The 14,046-nt window shown below is 35.2% G+C and overlaps 7 protein-coding genes and 3 non-coding genes across 10 annotated transcripts; 6 read left to right on the top strand and 4 right to left on the bottom strand.

The window, feature by feature from the left end:
- Positions 1–391: 391 nt before the first annotated feature.
- On the top strand, positions 392–1,348 carry CAF40 (CCR4-NOT core subunit CAF40; the record flags this gene model as incomplete). The annotated part of the gene is made up of 1 exon (XM_003688663.1): positions 392–1,348. The coding sequence occupies one exon, from the start codon at positions 392–394 to the stop codon at positions 1,346–1,348; it is 957 nt and encodes a 318-aa protein (XP_003688711.1).
- Positions 1,349–2,023: 675 nt separating this feature from the next.
- Positions 2,024–4,816, top strand: SEC21 (coatomer subunit gamma; the record flags this gene model as incomplete). Its single annotated transcript, XM_003688662.1, has 1 exon — positions 2,024–4,816. One exon carries the CDS (start codon positions 2,024–2,026, stop codon positions 4,814–4,816), a length of 2,793 nt encoding a protein of 930 aa, XP_003688710.1.
- Positions 4,817–5,147: 331 nt separating this feature from the next.
- Positions 5,148–5,219, bottom strand: TPHA0Ptrna14G. The gene has a single exon. It is a non-coding gene; the product is annotated as a tRNA-Gly (tRNA).
- A 242-nt stretch (positions 5,220–5,461) lies between these two features.
- On the top strand, positions 5,462–6,067 carry TPHA0P01170 (uncharacterized protein; the record flags this gene model as incomplete). Its single annotated transcript, XM_003688661.1, has 1 exon — positions 5,462–6,067. One exon carries the CDS (start codon positions 5,462–5,464, stop codon positions 6,065–6,067), a length of 606 nt encoding a protein of 201 aa, XP_003688709.1.
- Positions 6,068–7,335: 1,268 nt separating this feature from the next.
- Positions 7,336–7,409, top strand: TPHA0Ptrna7N. The gene has a single exon. It is a non-coding gene; the product is annotated as a tRNA-Asn (tRNA).
- A 254-nt stretch (positions 7,410–7,663) lies between these two features.
- INO4 (Ino4p) lies at positions 7,664–8,083 on the bottom strand (the record flags this gene model as incomplete). Its single annotated transcript, XM_003688660.1, has 1 exon — positions 7,664–8,083. One exon carries the CDS (start codon positions 8,081–8,083, stop codon positions 7,664–7,666), a length of 420 nt encoding a protein of 139 aa, XP_003688708.1.
- An 820-nt stretch (positions 8,084–8,903) lies between these two features.
- TPHA0P01150 (uncharacterized protein) lies at positions 8,904–9,917 on the bottom strand (the record flags this gene model as incomplete). The annotated part of the gene is made up of 1 exon (XM_003688659.1): positions 8,904–9,917. The coding sequence occupies one exon, from the start codon at positions 9,915–9,917 to the stop codon at positions 8,904–8,906; it is 1,014 nt and encodes a 337-aa protein (XP_003688707.1).
- A 470-nt stretch (positions 9,918–10,387) lies between these two features.
- TPHA0Ptrna12T lies at positions 10,388–10,460 on the top strand. The gene has a single exon. It is a non-coding gene; the product is annotated as a tRNA-Thr (tRNA).
- A 351-nt stretch (positions 10,461–10,811) lies between these two features.
- Positions 10,812–12,221, bottom strand: WSC2 (Wsc2p; the record flags this gene model as incomplete). Its single annotated transcript, XM_003688658.1, has 1 exon — positions 10,812–12,221. The coding sequence occupies one exon, from the start codon at positions 12,219–12,221 to the stop codon at positions 10,812–10,814; it is 1,410 nt and encodes a 469-aa protein (XP_003688706.1).
- Positions 12,222–13,289: 1,068 nt separating this feature from the next.
- On the top strand, positions 13,290–13,979 carry POP3 (Pop3p; the record flags this gene model as incomplete). Its single annotated transcript, XM_003688657.1, has 1 exon — positions 13,290–13,979. The coding sequence occupies one exon, from the start codon at positions 13,290–13,292 to the stop codon at positions 13,977–13,979; it is 690 nt and encodes a 229-aa protein (XP_003688705.1).
- Between the last annotated feature and the right edge of the window lie 67 nt (positions 13,980–14,046).

Here is a 14,046-nt window from a genome sequence, read left to right as displayed (position 1 = left end):
TCCACCAACAATCAATCAATAGACCTGTAGACCTGTAGACCTGTCCAGCCTGTGAACCAGCGGCTTTTACCCGGCACCTGCGCAGAACTCAACGGGCTCCCGCAGTTTCGAAATTCGAAACTGGAAGTTCAAACACAACAACGACCACTTCCATTCAGCATAAGCATTGGTTGGAGGCCTTGCTGTTGTCTGAAAGGGGGCTATGGGTGACCTGAGGGATACATGAAGGTGGTTCTGTGGTTATGTGATGGGTAGAAAGAGACACAGGTGACAAGCGTCTTTGGAGTATACCCGACACGAAACTAGTTGATATTGAAGATTACAGAGCTGGCTGGCAGGACGAGTAAAAGCAATAGGAATACGAACGAACGAACGAAGATTAGAAGACACGATGGAAGATACGCATATAGATGAGTCTGTGCATGATGCTCCTGCTGTTAGCGGGGCTCCCGCTGAGGCTGGGGGCGAGCTACACGCCTTGGACGACCCAAACGTCTACCATTGGATCTGTCAGTTGACCTACGGGCCTCATAAGGAACAAGCAATGTTGGAGTTAGGGCGTAAGAGAGAGCAATTTGACGACCTGGCGTTGGTTATATGGACCTCGTTTGGGGTGATGACGTCGTTGTTGAATGAGATCATCGGGGTGTACCCGATGTTACAACCAAACTATCTGTCCAACCAGCTGTCGAACCGTGTCTGCAATGCGTTGGTGTTGTTACAATGCGTTGCCTCCCATCCGGAGACGAAGCACCAATTCTTACAAGCGCATATCCCATTGTTTCTGTTTCCTTTCCTCAACACTACTTCGAGACAAAGAACCTTCGAATACTTGCGGTTGACTTCGCTCGGTGTTATTGGAGCTCTAGTGAAAAACGATTCACAGGAGGTGATTAGTTTCCTCTTGAGAACTGATATCATTCCATTATGTCTGCGTATCATGGAAAGCTCCTCGGAACTGTCTAAAACCGTGGCCATCTTCATTTTGCAGAAGATATTGCTCGATGACATTGGCCTGCAGTACATATGTGCGACTTTAGAGAGGTTCTACGCTGTGAGCAACGTCTTGAAACACATGATCGACCAATTGACGGCGCAGACTCCACCGGGAAGGCTGTTGAAGCATATCATCAGATGCTACTTGAGGCTGAGCGACAACTTGGAGGCCAGAAGACTGTTGAAGATCGTGTTGCCTGATAAGTTGAGGGACGATACTTTCACCGAAGTTTTGAAAGATGACGTGAATACAAAAAGATGTCTAGCACAGTTGCTGTTGACATTGAACGAGGAACCATCGCAACAGACGGTGCCTCAGCATCTGGCTGCCCAGCAACAAGCAGCCCAGTAACCAGGCACACACGGCAAGAACACCAATCCCTGAACGCGCAACTAGTGGCGTGCATGAAGCAATGTCCTAACTGTCATTTACGATCTCGCAGAACGGGAGTTATGTATCTTTGTAAACTTTACATATTTTATTTCGCATAATAGCATATTTATATCATTAAGAGCAGATGGCAGTGCCACGAAACGGTGGTGGCAGAGACATGGGGTCACTGCCATTGCCGTCAGACTCTTGGCCATGGACACCATGGCACCCTGCTGTCTCTGCTGTCTCTGGACCGGTGCCACCGGGTAACCCGGCCGTCGGCGGTGATCGTAACACGTAAGGAATAAAACTTTTCTTTGGAAAGGAAACTTCAGAAGACCAACTGAACCATTGAGTGTGCATGAACAAGAAGCAATTGACCATTGAAATGGTTAGCATTGGATCAATTAGAGGTTGGACATGTATATTTGGTGACTGATTAAGCTGTAAGGTTGCTGATAACTTCATGTTTTTTGTTTTGTTTTCTTAGTGGAGCTAATACCGAAGCCGCAATTGTGCATATAGTTGAGGATTGCATAAAAACATATAGGGTTGAAATTGAATAATATATATTTTATTTACACTCACGTATATTTGTGTTCTCAGTTGCTTTGATTTGTTAGCTTACAATACGACAATCTATTACGTTTCATAATGTCCACTCATACTTATAAAAAGTTTGAAAGTGGAGACTCGGGGGACCTCCCTGATAAGATGACGATCTATCAAGATTGTATGACCCAGTTCAATGAATCGCCCGTCAATGCTAAGAGATGTCGTATTTTGATCTCACGTTTGTTGAGATTATTGGCCAATGGTGAGGTTTTCCCAGAGACCGAGGCCACTGCATTGTTCTTTTCCATTTCAAAGTTGTTCCAGCACCCTAATGATTCGTTAAGACAAGCAGTGTATTTATCAATCAAAGAATTAAGTGGTATTTCTGAAGATGTCTTGATGGCTACTTCTTCCATCATGAAGGATGTTCAAAACGGTTCCGATTTAGTTAAATCCAATGCTATCAGATCATTGAGTGTCGTTTTGGATGAATCAACTGCTTTCTCTGCCGAAAGAATGCTAAAGAGCGCTGTTGTCAGCAAAAATCCAACTATTTCTTCCGCGTCGCTGGTCACTTCTTATCATTTATTGCCTATCTCTGAAAATACTGTGAAGAGATTCTCAAATGAAACACAAGAAGCCGTTGTTGATTTGAAACCATTCCCGCAACAGGATATCATCGGTGATTACTATCCAAACTCTACTTTCATTACTCAATACCATGCTTTAGGTTTATTATATCAATTAAAGAAGAACGACAAAATGTCGTTATTGAAATTAGTTAGACAATTTGCTGACTCCAATAATTTAAAGAATCAATTAGCTAAAGTTCAGTTGATTAAGATCGTTAACGAATTGGTTCAAAGGGATCCCCAGTTGTTTCCACAATTCCAAGGCTTGTTATACCATTGGCTATCCAATAAATACGAATCTGTTCAAATTGAAGTCACCAAAGTCATTACATCTTTTGCCGCTACTAACCAAAGACTCGTTTCTCCAGAACTATTTGCAGTCGCAGTTCAAACTTTACAAAGTTTATTGACTGTTCCAAGAGTCACCACAAAGTTTGCTGCATTAAGAATCTTAAATAGACTCTCAATGGTTTCCCCTGATAAAATTTTGATCTGTAACCCAGAATTGGAGTCATTAATTAACGACTCAAACAGAAATGTCTCAACTTATGCAATTACTATTTTATTAAAGACTGGTACTGAAAAGAACATTTCTTCTTTGATTTCCACCATCACTAAGTTCATTCACGAGGTTTCCGATGATTTTAAAATCATTATTATTGATGCAGTCAGAACCTTATCATTAAACTTCCCACAGGAATGGAAAGCTATTTTGAACTTTTTGATTGATGTCTTAAAGAATGGCGAAGGTGGTTTTAAATTTAAGAACAATATTGTTGAGGCTTTGATCGATATTGTTTCTTTCGTCCCGCAATCAAAAGAATTGGCTTTAGAAAACTTATGTGATTTTATTGAAGATTGTGAATTTAATGAAATTTTGGTTAGAATCCTTCATTTGCTAGGCAAAGAAGGTCCATTCACCTCAAATCCTTCATTATATGTCAGACATATTTACAACAGATTAGTTCTAGAAAATTCTATTATTAGATCCGCAGCTGTTGTCTCATTATCAAAGTTTGCATTATCAAAGAAAGATACTTCTCTAAGAAAATCGATTGTCAGCTTATTAAAGAGAATTGCTAATGACCCAGATGATGAAGTCAGAGATAGAGCTGTTATCGCTTTGCAATTTATTGAAAATTCTAATGAAAGGATCAGCGAAGAGTTTATTCAAAGCAAATATACGTATGACTTCCAATCTTTGGAAAGTGTATTATCCGTTTATATGAACAATAACTCTGATTCTTTCGAAACTCCATTTGACGTTTCGAATGTTCGTAAGATTACTGAAGATGAAGCCAAGGCTTTAGAATTGAAGAGAAAACAAGATCAATTGCACAATAGTAGATTAGAAGCTATCGAGACTTGCACAGCAGATGGTTCCATCAATAATGAAAGAGCTGACGCTGCCACTTACGCTGGACCAAGCTCAGCTGAAGACCAAAGTGAGTTATTGGCTAGTAAATATGCAGATGAACTATTATCTATAGAAGAATTTAAACCATTTGGTAAATTGATTAACAGCTCTAATGTAGTGTCTCTAACTGAACCAGAAGCTGAATTTGTTGTTAATGGTGTTAAGCATATATTGAAAGAACATGTCATTTTCCAATTTAATATCACCAATACATTAAATGACGTGGCTCTTGACAATGTTGCCGTCACATGTACTCCAGAAGATCCTGACAATGCTATCTTGGAAGAATTATTCAGTATTCCAATTGATAGATTATTACCATCTACAGAAGGTGCCGTTTATGTGGCTTTCAAGAAGTCAGAAGAAATTGTCATGGAGGGCTTCTTAAATAATTTGACTTTTACCACTAAGGAATTAAACCCAGAAACTAACGAACCATTTGAAGGCGATGAAGGTTTCGAAGATGAATACGAAATTGATTCAATTTTCTTAAACGCCGGTGATTATATCAAGAATTCTTTCGTTGGCGATTTCACAACTGTTTTTGATGAATTGCCAAATGAAGAAGTAGCAGTTTATAATATTCAAGAAAACATAACGGTCCAAGAAGTGATTGATAAAATCATCGTAAACACAAGTTGTCTACCTTTAGAAAACACTCAGTTTGCACAAAGTGAATCGAACTCTCATATCCTAAAATTATTTGGTAAGAGCGCTTTGACTGGTGTTAAAATTGCATTAATCGTTAGAATTGTTAAAAGTTCCAAGGGTGTTGCTTTGAAGGCTCAAGGTAAATCTGAAAATGCTACTTTATGTGCTGATTTAATTAACAGTATAATCTAAGTTCAATATGACTTCACAGATTGCAACTCATTAAGAACCACGAACATTAAAAACTCAACGTTAATATATTTGTATACATAATTACTTATATATAGTCTTTTTTACTGTAGAACAATAAAAATAATTTGTAGATATAAAAATACAATTCAGGCTTTTAAATTTTTTATTTGAGTTTTACATTATAATTGGAAGAGTACATTGTAGTATATAGTTACGATAAAGGCCAGATTGCTTTAGAAGAAAGGGTATTGTATATGATAATTGAAAAAACGTTAGATAATAGGACGTCTGTAACCAAAAAAATCACTTCATCAAAAGAGTTACAAAAACATGAGCGGTACGAGAATCGAACCCGTGTCCCCACCTTGGAAGGGTGGGATGATAACCACTACACTAACCGCCCAAGTAGTTATGGTTTAACGTCGTAATATAAGGTTATAAATGCAGTGGATCATGATATAACATTAATTGTTGTTACCTCTTCAGATATATGCTTGTCAGAATTTGTCAGAATTACTGTAGTGTATGTGCTCAATAGTTGTGTTCATTGCTTTAATATATTAAAAGTTATTAGATTATATATGTTGCTAACGCAATCCAGAGACTATAATTAAAGAAATAAATTCTCTGAAATACCAACCGAATATGGACAGCATATTATTCACTGATAAGGTAAACAAACTTATCGATGAAGCTAAATTAATGGATGTTCATATTTCGGAAAAAACCATTTGTGAAAACTTTATAAAAAGTCTACCTCCCAGTCTAAGTAGCATTCTACATCTCTATGTGCATACTCCTAAGCCCATGACATTATCAGAGGTTCTTTTCCAGGTCGAGAAAATACAACCATATTTATCCAACCTGGAAACTAAGTCACCAAATGGTAGAACCGTCGAGAAAACCGCGGTAAAACATCATCAACATTCAACGACTATTGATAAGAAAAAGTTTCCTACTGCAAAAAAAGTTCATTACTTGAAAAATACTTCAACATTATCAAGTCACGAACAGCTTAGGCCTGCTTCATCAGAAAGTTTAGACGCTGACGATTATTTAATCATTGATTCGGGTGCTGAAATTACTGTAGTAAAAGACGAAACTTTGCTACAAAACATACACCCGAATACAAAACATGTTCTATATGGAGCAGGTAACCAAAAGCTATCTGCCCCAGTGTCAGGTACACTACAATTTACCTTCACAAAAATAAAAGATATCAAGTACATAGCTTGGTATCTTCGGAAGTAGACTATAACTTAATCAGTCTTTATCAATTAGAAAAGACTGGTCTCGTTGTAGATACCAAAAATAGAACATTAGAAGACAAAAACAATAATGTCTTATGTTCACTCACCGACATCGATAAGTATGTTGCAATCCCAATCTCCTGTTTAACATCCCAGATCAAGAAGATACAGCAACCTTAGAAATAGATTCTTTGGAGCGAGAGGCCACCGTCTTCGGGATGAGGTTCGATCTCAATCACTCAAGTTACAGTATATTAAAACTGATGACAATTGGGCAGATTGTTTGACGAAACCCTTATATACAAAAAGGTTTGCCTATCTCACCAAGGATTGGATTATCTAAAGTTGTAAAAGCACTATGGTTCAAAGTACTAAGTACGGGGGTGTGTTGGAAATGAGACTGGTCGTATAAGTGACTATACGATACCAGATATTACCTCTTTAGGAGATTATTGTTGCAAACCTGAAACAATAGTGCCTGCAAGAATGTAATAGCAGAATTCCTAATGCATAAATAGTACTGTAGAACCATCAGCCTGCCGTACGTGTTCAATTCGACGACGTCGTCTCGTTGGACAGAACGGTAGATTGAAATATGATGTATATATAAACCCCGGTAATCAATAGTAAATAATTCATTGATCCAGGTCCAAGAGACCAGAGAGATTAATTTAGATATAAAGTGTGGAGTTACAAGCTTATGTTGGGTAGTTCCAACATCTAAGTTAGTGTCATTAGCCACTTCAGTTGCTCTAGTATAGTCCATCTTCTTTATAGTTAATAATCGATTGATCTTTTATAGTGTAATTAAACTATTCTATATAGAGTTAGATGCCCTCCTTATATATGAGTTAATCTGACAGTTGAATGAACATGTGTACGTGTTCATTCATCCTCCTAGGCTCTTTAGTGCTGTATTGTACATCTGTGTTTATCACGTAGCCATTTACATTGTAGTGAGAAATTTTCACCTACCACTTGGAAGATTGTTCTAGACCTTCTTTCCATTAGTAAGTGATCTATTAGTTCTGGACTCAAAGTGTCATAAACACTTAGTTCTGTCACATACACTACAATAATTCTGACATAAAGTATATAATCTAGCAACATTTTAATATATTAGAGCAATGAACACAACTATTGAGCATAAAGCAATGAATTCAACTATTGAGCACAACACCTGACACCACCAACAATTGACATGATATGATTGATTTCTTATCTATATATCAACTGTTTTATAAATTTTAAGAGCACCGCAAATATTAAGACTCCATGGCCAAGCTGGTTAAGGCGTGCGACTGTTAATCGCAAGATCCTGAGTTCAATCCTCAGTGGGGTCGAAATATTTTTTTATTGCTCATATTCAAAAGTTATTTGAAACTATTACAATTGTCCTTTAAGTTTTACTCATTTCTTACTTCAGCGATATTGAGTTAAATAAATATAACATCTTTAAAATAAATGCATTTATCTAAAATATAAAAAAAATTAATTAAAAATTGTACTAAACCTTTTAGTACCAAAACCAATATATACAATGCCCATGTTAAATCAAAAGTAAACCAGAAATTAATCGTTGCTTAATGGAATTCATTTAAGCATTCGGATTCTTATTCCTTTTTTGTTCCCATATTAAATTCTGTGGAATAGAATATTTATTATACATTCCACGTTCCTTGTATTTATTCACCAATTGAGTCCTTAAAACCTCATTCCTTTTGTAGAGCCAATTCATATAATTCACTGTCTTAAGATATATCAATAACTCTGATCTGCTTTCTTCAGCTGACAAATCAGGCACTGCTTCAACTAAATCGTCGTAAATTGATCTCACCAACATTCTCCTCTTTTGCTCAGAAGTTACATGGTTCATCTTAATTTGAGACTCAGATAACTTATTTACTTTTTTTGACCTTGGTTTCCGTACTTTTTTCATAACATTCTTGGGAGTATTACCATCATTTTTTTCAGATAAGTTATCAAGCTCTGTTATGCCCAGTTTTAAATCACTCATTCTTAAATGGAAAGGATATAAATGTTCATGACATTTTTCCTCGTTTTTTAATCACAAATGCATGCAACATATTTTCTACTTATCAATAATGTACTCATACAGTTTTAATAATCAAGTTACAATAAATTGCATCTTGACACTTTCTCACTTGTAAATGTTGTATCTTCTATTCTGTTGTTCCACTCATCCAAATTAAGCTTTGATAAATTTTAAGTGTCTATAACACATTATTGGTCACATGACTTATAATATTTGTACGCAGATTTGTCTATAAAAGAAAATATATTAGAATTAAGTAATATAAAAAGGTCATATTGGTACTCATAAGACAATAAAAGTGATACTGTATTCTTAATTGATATTTAAATAAACTAATCAGTTGACACTTCGTTAGTTCTAGTCGCTTTAATGAAAATAGTAAAAATATATATACATTTATATTTAGCTACAAAATGTTAAGTCGGTAGATTGTTTTCCGAACTTCTAAAAGGTAAAACTGCTAGAACAAAATATAAATATTAGGAAAAATTATTCAATTTAGACTTTACACTAAGAAGATAAGAATTCTGTAAATTCTTTTTACTTAACTATCTTATAAAAATTACGAACTGTGGTCAAAGTTATAATCCATTTCTTAATGAGCTATGGAAACAAATTTTTTAATATAGATTAAGAACCAATTCATACAATTCTGAGTTTGCCTGGTTTATAACTTGGCGAGTACTTTTCTGTGAATATAACATATTGGTATTTGTTCAAGAATAACAAACCAAATTATTAAATTAATTTTTTTGACTAAATATGCACTGTATAGAAGTATTTATACCATACGCTCTTGCAATACTTCCAGAGCCTTCTGTTTACGCCTCTCATTCGCTTCAGTAGATGGCGTACCAATTGGTTTTGCACCTCTTTGTTCAGCAACTGAATTACCTTTATCTATATCAGTAGTTTCGAAAGGACGGATTAATCTCAGTTTAATACAGAAGACTTCGTACACATATGAAAATACAGGTCTCAAAATAGGTTTGACAATATCAGGGAATAGATAGATAAATTGAAATGTATCTGAAGAATCACCCCTCAAAATATTTTCACTGTTTGATGCATCTGTACCATATAAAGGTAACAATTGGAAGAATCTTAAATACATCCAAGTGGATATAAATGTTAGCCATATGCTTATCAATTGAGCAAAATGATGCAGCCACAGTATCTGAATTAAAGTAACTGTGCAAATAACAAAAATAGGTAATAACTTGAATCTGAAGTTCTTAGATATCAGTGGAACATTCTTTAAATCGAAGATAGATGTTTCTGGTAGTAATTGTTTATATACAATAGGAAAACCAATTAAAACTGTATAATTTCCATCAATTGGCTTGTTCAAATCTATTCCAGGAATGATAAAAGATAATGCAATCGTTAGTAATACAACAATAACATTTGTAAGGGTACCGAGAACTAATAAAAATTTAAACATCTCTTTTGAGGATCCCCAATTACGCTCAATGTAAGAGCCACCAATTGTTAAATTGCAAAAGTTTACAATAAATTTCCAGCCTGATGTATCAACAAAGTTAGACAAAAAGATTGAAAATGGTAAATATTTCAATTTGCTTGGTACCATTTGGAATATTGGGAAAGCAACATTGTCAATAGATTCACCTTCTCCAGGTTTAATATTTACAATACTTCTCATACGAATTATGAATAAACATCCTGACAAAAGAATTGCTAATAATGTTATAATTCTTATGGCTGTTGGTAATTTTTGAAGTTTCCAAAATGAATCAGGAATATCAACAGTTAGAAATCTGGAGTCAAATTTCATCTTCAGCCTCAAAGTAACGTTGTTGAAATAGACACTTCGAGGAAGAGTTTGAACTATTAGTACAGTTTGCAAATGATATGATATACCAATAGTCAATAGATCATAAATTACCAAGTCAAAAACTTCTTTTCACATAAAACTATTTTACCTTCTTTTAATAACAAGCTATCAGATTATGAATTCCATTTTTTATTGAATTCGGAAACCTGCAAATCTACTAAGAGACATCTATAATATAAGTAGGCCAAGATTTGATCTGTCATACATTTTGAAAAAGCTCAATTTGAAAAATCTTATAAATATCCGCTGAGCTATTGACAAGATAAATATGCAACTTACGCTGTTTTTTTAGTAAAGACCCCAACACACAAAGCACGTGACATATACCTTGCAAAAATTTCCTAAATAGGAAATTACTATTTAGTCAGATAAAAGAGACTATAAAAAATTTCAAATTATAGTAATATTATGCTTCTATGGCCAAGTTGGCAAGGCGCCACACTAGTAATGTGGAGATCATCAGTTCGACTCTGGTTGGAAGCATAGTTACCTTTTTATTGCTTTAATGACCATATAAACAACATATGATGTTGGCATATGCTTCTCGAACCGAACGTAAACTTTTATAAACTATTCTTGCAAGTAGTTACTTTTATAAAAGACTTTAATGTCATTAAAAAAATGTTTATTAATTATTATAGATTTTCATATCTTATTTATTGAGTTTATTAGGGTATCTAAGACGTGGAACGTCCGACATAAGTAAGATGAATGTGTAAATGGTAGTTCATGTCTATATATTGAACTGAACTGAATTGAATTGAATTGGGTGGGTATATTTGGTTTTTACTGAATGCGAATGTTTTATGTTAATTTGAATATAATATAATACTGTCAATTATTTCTTGAAGAATCGTCGAAATCTTCTTTATATTGATCCTCTATTTTCTCATCATCTGGATTGACAATTCTTAATTGTCTATCTTCAACTAAGAACGGTATTGAAGTTGTACTAAATCTGACAATTGGTTTAGGATTCGTCATTTTTTGATTATCTCTCAACGCTTCAATGGGGATAGCTTCTTTACTAATTAGATTTACGCCAGAATTCATACTTGAACTACTCGAAGTTAAATCTCTAGAACTTGAAGGTGAAGAATCCGTTTCATGCGTATCGTATGTTGAGAAAAAAAATTCAGAATCAGATGTCGCAGGGCCTATATATTTTGGATGTTTATGGAATTTAGAAGAAGCAGCTCTCTCTGGCAGAATAATCGGGTTAGCATCAACGTCACCATAAGAGTATGGTTGATGTTGTTTACTTTCTTCAATATCTCTTTCTTTAGCATGCTTTTTCCTTCTCCAATTGGCATATATTAAAGCAGCCAATATGAAAAAGGTACCAAAAACAACGCCAATAACAATACCTGCGATATCCCCACTTGATAAACTATTAGGACTCGAACTATTGCTATTCTTTCCATTGACTGAAATAGAATTTGAAGAAGCAACAGCACTTGTTGTCGCAAAAGTTTCGGTTTTTGTAACGTAAACAAGAACTTGTGAACCATTATCAGATGCAGTAACCACTGAAGTTGTGAGCAATTCCGTTGTGACTCTAGTTGAAGTAAAGACAGTTGAAGGATGAACGGAGTTGTTATTAGTAGATGGGCTAGAAATGAGCGATGACGAGGTAAGCACAGCTTGACTATCCGAAGATGAAGAAGACAATGACTCGTAAGTAGAAGTTGTTTCTAATTTAGATACTATTGACGTCGTTGAAGATTGGCTGCTTGAAGACCGTGTAGAAGTGAAACTGCTTGTGGGTGTCGAGTCTTGTGTAGTCGATATAGTAGTTGTCGCTATATATGCACTTGTCGAACCTTGAACAGAAGTAGATGATGATGAAGCTGCCGCTGATGATAATGAAGTAGAACTTGATACAGAGTTAACAACGGTGATCGACGAATCAACGTAAAAATCCATATATGTTTGACCGCCACATGTTTGGTATGGCCAACCATTACAGCCTACGTTGCATTGACTGGAATCTGATTGCAATGAGGATAAAACATCTAAAATAGAAGTGTCATCACTACAATAACATTCTCCACCATCTAACAGAGCAATAAACTTTGATCCGTTACACTCTGTTTGACAGTATGAGATAGATTGGTACGTGTATGTACCCAACGACGACATCATTGATCGTAGACTACTTGAATCATAGCAACCTTGGTAATTATATGTGACTGCAGCAACCAATTGCGAATAGAGCAGTACACAAACAAATGATTTCAGCATTGTTTGAATGTTTGAGTTGTTGGGTATTTAAAATGGGGTTTTGAGAAAGGAGATGAAAAGTGTTATAATATTAGAATGGGAAAAAAAAGAGTTCATTAACTTAAAATTGATATCAATCAGTAGACTGTTGGCATGAATGACTTGAGAAGTATCTGTATAGGTTGATTTATGAAACACAAAATAAATATAAAAGAAAGACCCTTGTTCCCTGGAAAGCTTATTTATTTCAACTTCAATAATAATATAGGGATCCTTTCTTAATTCAACAGTTTCGAAATAGGCTCGTATATATAAAAGCCAATGAAAGATACAAATAAAAAAAGGAAGACAAAATTTTCAATAATTGACTTATGAACCTCAACTCAGCTTTAAAGTTGTACTCAAACAATGGTCAATTCATATTTAAAACATATACCAAGTTCATTATATGTCATTGTTCGAAACTTATATTGAAGTTACCAGCACAATTATAAACAATTGTATATATAATATTCGAAGCTTATACAATAATTAATAACTCTTTGTTTATTGAAATCTGATTTCGATGTCCAGATTACCCGATTCAGTGACTTTTTCAATCATTTTCCAATTTTTCCGCTCATTAATGTAGCGGACCACCATTCCTGACTTCCTAAAACAGAACCGAAAGAAAATAAACCGCACAAACGCGATCACCGAAAACAGACACATCTCTCCATAAACGGAAGCACGTCGGGTAATATGTCTGTAATAGGAAATTTCCGACAAAAACGCGAATTCGTTGCGATCTGGACGAAACCCTGGCCGATAGCCCTATCGGCAGCCGAGATGACTTAGGGCACATGCATCAATCAGGGCTTGTGGTGACCATTTTGGTCAAAAATCTATTGCAAAAAGAGAAACGAACTGAAATATTCGATGAGATGAGGTATAATAATATAAAAGGTAGAATATTTCTGATGATAAGCTGTCCCTTATCTGGGTTGTCTGAGTTGCAGGGTTCTCAGAATCAAGTTCCGAGGCACAGCAACCAAAAAACATAGACAGACAGACAGACACAGACCCAAACCTAGACAGGTGTACAGAGTGATGTCTAATTCACTTAAAGCTATCAACAAAAAAATATCAAAGAGAAAACAGGTTTACAAACCTCTGTTGGATAACCCTTTTACTAATGAATCCCAGGTCTGGCCACACGTGAATGATCAGCAATTGGTATGGGAATTGCTACAATCGGATGTGCTTTCTGTCTGTAAGCGTTTAAAAGATTCTGACCGCAGTGAGTGGCCGTTAGACGTTGCGTTTACCTTCAACGAGATTAATGAATATCTTTGTAACAATGACAAGGACGAGGAAGTTTTGATGTTTGCATGCAACAGAGACCAAGGTGTGCCATCCGTGCTCTTGCAACAAGTGCCATTAATAGCATACATGTCAAAAACAAAAGTCACACTAATTCAATTACCTAGAAATTCTGCACAAGTAATAGTGGATTCTTTACCGCTAGGGGATGATAGTTTCGATGGTTTTTTAATGGTACGTTGTAACGAAAAAATCAATGCTCATTTTATGAGGACGATAAAATCAAAAGTTTCTGAACAAAAGATACCATGGTTAACCAATTTAAAATACCAGAAAGCAAATATTAAGTTAGTTAAAACTACAATACCAATGATTTCCAAAAATAAGAATAAACAACCAAATCAAAAAGGGGAGGACCTGGAAAATCAGAAACAAGAGAAATATACAAATACTCACAAGCAAATCCCCAAAAAATGACAATATGAAAGTATTATTTAATTGCTATACTTAAAATTTTACGTAATGTTGTATACATACTTAGTCA

This window comes from Tetrapisispora phaffii, chromosome 16 (genome assembly GCF_000236905.1).
Source record: "Tetrapisispora phaffii CBS 4417 chromosome 16, complete genome".
In the NCBI taxonomy this organism is placed as follows: domain Eukaryota; kingdom Fungi; phylum Ascomycota; class Saccharomycetes; order Saccharomycetales; family Saccharomycetaceae; genus Tetrapisispora; species Tetrapisispora phaffii.
Note: the sequence above shows the minus strand (reverse complement) of the source record. Positions and strands in the feature narration are given on the sequence as shown.